The sequence below is a fragment of the Mobula hypostoma genome, chromosome X2 (genome assembly GCF_963921235.1).
Source record: "Mobula hypostoma chromosome X2, sMobHyp1.1, whole genome shotgun sequence".
NCBI lineage: Eukaryota > Metazoa > Chordata > Chondrichthyes > Myliobatiformes > Myliobatidae > Mobula > Mobula hypostoma.
In genome coordinates, this window is record NC_086129.1 from 42,474,881 (window position 1) to 42,483,409 (window position 8,529).

At 39.9% G+C, this 8,529-nt stretch overlaps 1 protein-coding gene across 1 annotated transcript in view; it reads left to right on the forward strand.

Annotated features, from left to right (window-relative positions):
• Nucleotides 1–7,489, forward strand: part of LOC134340908 (carotenoid-cleaving dioxygenase, mitochondrial-like) — a 58,970-nt gene extending 51,481 nt beyond the window's left edge. The window contains exons 11-12 of the mRNA XM_063038495.1: nucleotides 2,532–2,642; nucleotides 4,444–7,489. Coding sequence (XP_062894565.1) covers nucleotides 2,532–2,642; nucleotides 4,444–4,557 — 225 coding nt within the window. The 3' untranslated portion in view covers nucleotides 4,558–7,489. The remainder of the gene's footprint in view (nucleotides 1–2,531; nucleotides 2,643–4,443) is intronic.
• Nucleotides 7,490–8,529: the final 1,040 nt, after the last annotated feature.

The following is an 8,529-nucleotide window of genomic DNA, read 5'->3' on the forward strand; positions in this document are numbered from 1 at the left end:
ATCTATTCTTATTACTGTACCGCCCTGGTTAAGATTTTAACTGCTCTGCTGTAGGTATTTCATTTTAGCAGTTCTGTAAGAGCAGTGTGTTCTGCTTCTAGCATGTTTGGGTCTGAGCTAAAGACAAGGAGCTGTGTTGTTCAGCTTTGGAATGTTATGTCAGCCAATCAGGATGATGGAATTGGGAGAAGGTTCTAGAGAGCGCTGGACGGAGAGGTTTTAGTGACAAAACTGGTATTGGTCAAGGTCTTTATGATGGGAGCTAGGAGAAGACTGGAGGGAAGGTGGCTGAGGATGCCGTCCCTGTTGCACAAGGTGCTTGGTGCAGATGAATGGCTTCAAGGAGGAAGGACCAATACTCTTGTGGGGGAGCCTGTTGGTTCGAGGTAGATTTTGAGTGATATTTGGAAGGTGGTGCGTGCTTTCACGCAGACCATGGGTCCAGCACAGAGGTTAAAATCAGCTTCAAGATGAGCAACTTATGTGCTCATTTGGACTAGGTTAACTATAATGGGCCCTTTTCATTTTTTCCTTTTCTTTTTCCTACCAACTGCTCTATATAGCTGACATTTGTAACTATACTTTCTTTATAACTGTATGTAGTGCATGGTCTGTTATTTCTTGCCTACAGGCAATTTCTTGGGGGCAGTAGTTACACAGAATTCACACAGATCAGGGTTTGGGTGGGCGAGACATCCCAGCTTCCTGGGTTTGGTGGGACCCAGGTCATATCGACCCTATACGTACGGAGTCCAGTGGCTGTAAGTGAGGGACTAACAAGCCGCACCTCGAGAGAAGCCCGGTAAAAAGGGGTTTCATTACTATGCTCCAAAGGGAGACACAAGAGACTCCAATTTGGAGCCACAAACAATTTGCTCAATCTATAGAGTTCCCTCCAGCAGAATGTTTGCCACTTTATTCCAAATCCTTAATTTTCACCTATTTGTGTTTTTCATGGCAAAATCTTGATCAATATTGCTTACAATATAAATAAAATGCCATTGTTTATATCTTAAGCACTTATGAAAGAAGTATAGCCTTCATTTTAACTTGTCTTCTTGACCCAAATGCTAGTTCACATTGTAAATAGTTCTTTAACCAGACGGTGGTATTCATTCCCATGGACAGATGTAGGGGACAGGTCATTGGGTATATTTTAAGTAGATATTGAAAGGTTCTTGATTAGTAAGGGCATCAAAGTGATGGGGAGAAGGCAGGAGCATGGAGTTGAGAAGGATAATAAAGCAGCCGTAATGGAGCAATGGGTAGACTTGATGGGCCGAATGGCCTAATTCTGCTCCAATATCTTATGGCTTTATGGTTCTACTTCTTCAAGAACATCCCCTCTCCTCTGTCTATCCTACCTTAACTCCTATGACCTTAACTCCAGACTCACCTCTCCTGAACCTTTTGGAAGAACCTTGGAAATTAAGTCCCAAATGAACCAAAGTGATCTTAACCATGTTCGTAAAAGATATCCTCTTTAAAAATGCCTGTGGTGAATTAACCCTCTTTGTTCTCCTCAACTCTACTTAAGTCTTTGATACGCTCGACCATACTACCTCTTTTCCCACCAGCTCTCCTTAATTATCCAACTTGATGGAATTGTGCTCAATTGCCATAGTTCTTCAGTTCTTCCTTCTGTGTTTGAATCCAGACTTCTCTAATGATGGTTTTGGTTTTAATCCCAATTGTCATCTTGGGATTCCAAAGCAATGTAATATTGTCCCTTGCAATAAACCAACAAACCGCTGTAAGATGGCAAGGGGTCAGGCAACATCTGTGGAGGGAAACAGATAGCATCGATTCAGGTTGAGACCCTTTATCTGGACTTCTTATTTCCTTCCATAAATGTTGCCTGACCCACTGAGTTCTTACAGCAGTTTGTTTTTTTTTTCTCTCTAGATTCCAGCATCAGCAGTCTCTTGTCTCTGTCTAACATTGTCTCCTTCTAGTCATTATCTATCTGTCCATTACTGCCTTCAATTCCATCTTTTCCTCTTCTGATATCTTGGCTTCCATCTGAACATCACTCATACTCCTTCCTTTAGTATCACCTTGTCCTCTCAATAATCTCTTAATTGGTGTTCCAGTTCTGTCATCTTTTGTTTAATCAAATTTATTGTGCCTCTATCCTATTCTATACAATTGTACTTGCTTACTAAACCAGTCCTTGCTGACCAAATATTTATCTCAACTGACGGCTATTGTTTTTGCCTCGTGACTTGGAATTTCTAGAATTCACTCTTTAACACTTGGAAGTTAAAGGGTTTAATTCTATAAATTCTAGTTCATAAAGTTGACTTCCTAGTCTGCTTTCCTCCCCTCTCCCACCTAGTCAGTATCTCCTCCTTTCATATAGTGTTTGCAAGTCAGAAATAATTAACTGGTTTTAAAACACTGATGTAATAGAAATATCTAACTTGCCTTTGATCAAGCATTCAATATTTTATTTATCTTTGTGGGGAGACTTGGGCTTAGAAGACTGTAAACAAGCATAAGTTAGTCTGGTAATTGTTTTTTCTCCACAGATCTGGAGTGAGGAAGGCTACTACCCATCAGAACCAATCTTTGTGCCATCTCCTAATGGAACAGATGAGGATGATGGAGTTATTTTGAGTGTAGCTATTTCACCGGATCAGGTAATTAGAAGTTTTCTTAGGCAGGGGTACATTTTTATTTTCTTCAGGCGAACAGCTTGCTCCCCATATTGTACTGCCCAGGCTTGTGTATCTGGACAGCTAGAACACAAGATCCATGGTCGACCCTGACCGATGGAGGCCTCACTCACAGGCAAGGGCTTTAAAGGATATGGAGCTAAGGCAGATAAATGAAATTGAAGAACTCACCAAACAACAGAGTCAGTCATGTGAACAAGCTTACTCTTTGTCCTGTGAATGTTTGGACGTTAATAAGGGACTTGGGAAAGTTAACCCCATTTAGACATCACAAAAACAGCAGTTTCAAGTACTAAGGAACATAAAAATCTGTAGATGTTTGAAATATGAAATAAAAATAGAAAAAAATGGAAATTCTGATTTAGTTGGGCAATATCTGTGGAGATGAACAGGATTAATGTTTCTGGTCCATGCTTTTTTGCATAACTGAGAATGTCAGAAAATTAGCATATTTTAGGTTGCATAGGGGTGCGGGGTGGAGAAGGCAAATGGAATGTCAGTGGAGACCTGGGTTCTCTGGATGACACTAATGCAATTGTTGCTGTCTGAGAGGATGATGGAGGCTTGTTAATCAGTTCTCTGTCCAGAGGAGTGTAAGTAGAAGAAGGTAAATGGTGGCAATAGAGAGAAAAAACTGGATCATTCCCCCACAACTTATTCTCTCTCAAACGCCCATCAAATCTATCACCTTCTAGGGAGGTTGAACTGAATGTTGTCAGCATCAAATGCAAAGTGGACATGTACAATTGGTTATTAAAGGCTGATAGAAACTTCTGCTTCAGGTGAGATCTGACCTCCATATACGTATGTTATCAATTTTGTATTGAACACTTATATTTCACAAATGATCCCAGAATCACATTTAGGAGCTCACGTTAATTACTGGTAGAGGATGGAACACCAGTGCAATGTTTTGATCTTTATTTATCTTCAACATGAATTTCTGACAAAATTAACCTCAGACCATTAAGGAAGTAAAAATGCTGCATGGATTATTTTACAATTTAGTGCTCAGAACCCAAACCCTTTTGGAGTAACCTACACGTCAGGCATTTGACCATGAATGGGGGAAGGGGAGAACAGGCAAAGTTCGCAGTACCACACACAAAATGCTGGAGGAGCATGCTCAGCAGGCCAGGCAGCATCGATTGAAAAGAGCAAACAGTCATCATTTTGGGCCGAGATCCTTCTTCAGGACTGGAAAAAGAGATTGGAGGAAGAAGTGCAAGGTGGTAGATCATAGGTGAAACTGGGAGAGGTATCAAGTAAAGAGCTGGAAAATTGAATGGTGAAAGAGATAAAGAGCTAGAGAAGGGGGAGTCTGATAAGAGAGGGTAGAAGACTTTTGGAAGAAAGGGAAGGAGGAGGAGCACCAGAGGGAGGTGATGAGCAGGTAAGGATATAAGGCGAGAGAGGAAAATGGGAATGGGGAATGATGAAGGAGGGGGACGGGGCAATTACTGGAAACTCGAGAAATTGATGTTCATGCCATCAGGTTGAAGGCTTCTACAGTTTCCAGTCCATTCACAGAAATGAATGAAAGATTCTTGCTGTGTCATTATGCCCCTGCTAGGAATATGAGCTGTAAATGATTATCTCCTAATATGTTTTTAATCATCAAGTGTTTGAAATGTGTATCAAAATGCAAGAAGGATTAACATGACATCAAAAATAATGGACGGAATATCTTTTATATAAAACCGGATTTTGGTATTCATGACTTTAATTGATACTTCAATAAAGACTCCATTCTTGTTTTTTTCAGAGCAAGGGTAGCATGTTGCTTGTGCTGGATGCTAAGACCTTCACTGAAATGGGGAGAGCAGAAGTGCCTGTTCAAATGACATTTGGATTTCATGGTGTCTTTGCAAAGCATTAGTTTATTGAATCAAGTCTATGGTTTGCACCGCTCTGCTATATTACCTGTAATCACTAGTAATCGAATATATTTTAACCAAAAGCTTACTAATTTTATATTAACAAATAATAGTAGATAAATTTAGCGTGACAGTTTCCAGTTGAACAACTCAATATGTGTCATATTGGACAAAGAATGTTCTCAGTCCCAATGCGGGCAAAGGCCTTAGTTGGAGTTCAAGTTTAACAATTCCCATTTACAGTGGGTAGATTAAAAAGATCAGATAAACCTAAAATGCTGCGCTATAGATGAAGCCAAAGAAAAAACTTGATCTTTTGTCTTCACTGTTCTGATAGATAGTCACTGGATAGTATTATGATGCAGAGAGTAGATTGATCCACACCACCCAAGCCCATATTGATTCAGTTAAAGAGTGGGTAATTTCCCAACTAAAACCTGGAACCTATCATTGTTGATTAATTTAATGCAAATTAAATAGATTTTTGGAAGTAAATATGATTTTGGAATTTAGTATAGGAGCAGTTTGAAACATGCCTTGGTGAGTCTAGTGATCTTGGGAAGAAACAGTGGATTTGGGCCATTAGTTTCCTGTATTGTTTCTGGATCTACTGCAGAGTAATTGATAAACACTGATTAGTCAATATTGACACATGCTGCTATGAGTGTAGGTGAAGGCTAATTAACAGAATTTAGTCTAGTTCCCACCTTTCTGAAGAAGACAGAGAGAAAGAATTTCTGTTACTTGGAAAGTTAGGAGGATGACACAAGATCAAAGAAGTTAGACCAAGGTAGTTCAAAAATGAAGTTGGAAATTCTTCTATTCACAATGTGCGGTAAAGTTTGGGGAACTTAAGAACATATCAGTTGCTACTACATAAACCATTAAATGAAAAATCTATCAATTGATAAATTTTAGTTAAAGAAAGGAGTCAAGGAATATAGGAAGGGATTAAGGCAGGAACATGGCATTACATCATGCTCGAAGGTTTGAGATCTATTAAACTGTAGTTGGATAGGACTTGAAAATGGTACCACTTAACTATTTACTCTGTTATTGGCAATAAAGTGTTGGGATTATGCAAAACCTGGCACCATCTACCCACACCAGGCTTCTTTAATAAGAGCACATTTCGTATGGAGCTAAACCCTAAAATAAGTCCCAAGTTTTGTCACTTTTTTTACAAATTACTTGGCCAATCCTGGGGCAGGAATAGGAACTTTTCTGATACTTTCAGCATTTGGGATACAGGTCCATGCAGATGATGACAGTTTGCAAGTTGGAAAAGCAGCCACGAACCCAGTTCCCACACAACAAGAGATGCAGCAGTCAGCAAATCCATCCTGTTCTCCCAAATGCTCATTCATATACACTTGCTGTAAATAAATTAGATATTCAGAAGCTGGGAGGACCTGTAATAAGGAGCTTATCAGTCCATTCCCTTTCTCAATCACGTTCTAGTGACATCTAGTAAAGGACAGAATGGAAACAGTTGGGTAAGAGTAGGAGAGTAATTTATCATTTAATTTGTGATAGACCAAAACTGCATTCAAAACTGTTATCAGTCTTGTCAGCACCAAGTACAATGAAGTTTTATGCTATCTATCAATGACTTAGATGATGGAATAGATGGCTTTGTTGCCAAGTTTGCAGATGATATGAAGATTGGTGAAGGGGCAGGTAGTGTTGAGGCAACAGGAAGGCTGCAGGACTTAGACAGATTAGGAGAATGGGCACGAAAGTGGCAAATGACATACAATGTTGGAAAATGCATGGGCATGCACTTTGGTAGAAGAAATAAATGTGCAGACTATTTTCTAAACAGGGAGAAAATCCAAAAGTCTGAGATCAGGATTAGAATCAGAATTAGGTTTATTATCACCGGCATGTGTTGTGAAATTTGTTAGAGGGACTTGAGAGTCCTTGTGCAGAACACCCTAAAGGTTAACTTGCAGGTTGAGCCAGTGGTAAGGAAGGCAAATACAATGTTAGCATTCATTTCAAGAGTTCTAAAATATAAGAGCAAAGATGTGATGCTGAGGCTTTATAATGCACTGGTGAGGCCTCACCTTGAGTATTGTGAACAGTTTTAGGCTCCTTATCTAAGAAAAGATGTGCTGGCATTGGAAAGGGTTCAGAGGAGGTTCACAAGGATGATTCTGGGAATGAAAGGGTTATCATATGAGGAACATTTGATGGCTCTGGGCCTGTACTCGCTGGAATTTAGAAGGATGAGGGGGGATATCATTGAATCTTTCGCATTTTGAAAGGCCTAGACAGACTAGATATGGAAAGGATGTTTCCTTTGGTGGGGGAGTCTGGGACAAGAGGGCACAGCCCCAGGATAGAGGGTCGCCCATTTAAACCAGAGATGCAGAGAAATTTCTTTAGCCAGAGAGTGGTGAATTCGTGGAATTTGTTACTACAGGCAGCTGTGGAGGTCAGGTCACTGTTGTGTGTCTTTAAGGGGGAGATTGATAGGTTCTTGATTGGCTATGGCATCAAAGATTATGGGGAGAAGGCTGGGGAGTGGGGCTGAGGAGGGGAAAAAGGATCGACCATGATTGAATGGCAGAGCAGACACAATGGGGCAAGTGGCCTAATTCTGCCCCTATGTCTTATGGTATTATAGTCTAAGTTCTACTGGAAACTTCTGTTTCTAAAAATATGAAAGACTTTTCAACCATCACGTAACCTCTTTAGTAATAAGCATTATTAAAAAAGTAATAAATATTTTATATTCGTTTGTGTACAATATTGAACTTGCAGCACTTGCATACTGATCTATTAATGATTCTTTCTACTGCTGAATATAGAAAATAGAATTAAAATGTTATTCTTGACTTTCATGCAAAATTGTTGATTCAAGATTTTTTATTCAAAATCTATGTTAAAAAAGAGCATATGATTCACAAATAAAAATTTGCAGTTAAATTGATCAAAATCCCTGGTTGTAATACTCATTTATGTGAACAAAGGGTTGGGGGCTGAATACTTTTACAAAGCACTGTGTATGTCACCAAACACAACCCTGAGATTCATTTTCTTGTGGGCATACTTGATAAATCCAATTACCATAATAGAATCAATGAAAGGTTGCACCAACTGGGCAAACAACCAGTGTGCAAAAGACAACAAATTGTGCAAATAGAAAAGATATAATAATAATAATAATAATAATAACAATAACTATTGAGAACATGATATGAAGAGTCCTTGAAAGTGAGTCCACAGGTTGAGGGAACATTTCAGTGATGGGGCAAATGTAGGTGAGTGAAATTACCCCCTTTGGTTCAGGAGCCTGATGGTTGAGGGGTAATAACTGTTCCTGAACCTGGTGGTGTGGGTCTTGAAGCTCCTGTACCACCTTCTTGATGGCAACAGTGAGAAGAGAGCATGACCTGGATGATGGAGTTCCTGATGTTGGATGCTGCTTTCCTGTGACAACGCTCTGTGTAAATGTCCTCAATGGTGGGGAGGCTCTACCGGTGATGTACTAGGCTGTATCCAATACATTTTGTAGCATTTTCCGTTCAAGGGCATTGGTGTTTCCATTCCAGGCTGTGATGCTGCATCAATATACTCTCCACTACACATCTATCAAAGTTTGTCAAAGTTTTAGATGTCATGCCGAACCTTTGCAGACTTCTAAGGAAGTAGAGGTACTGTCATGCCTTCTTAGTAATTGCACTTACACGCTGAGTCTAGGACAAGTCCTCTGAAATAATAACGCAGAGGAATTTAAAGTTACTCACCCTCTCCACCTCTGATCCTCCAGTGAGACCTGGCTCATGGACCTCTGGTTTTCTTCTCCTAAGGTCTATAATCAGTTCCTTGGTCTTGCTGACATTGAGTAAGAGGTTTTCCTAGTGGCACCAATCAGCCAGAATTTCAATCTCCCTCTTATATGCTGATTTATCACCTCCCTTGATTCGGCCTACAACAGTGATGTTGTGGGCAAATTTGAATGTGGC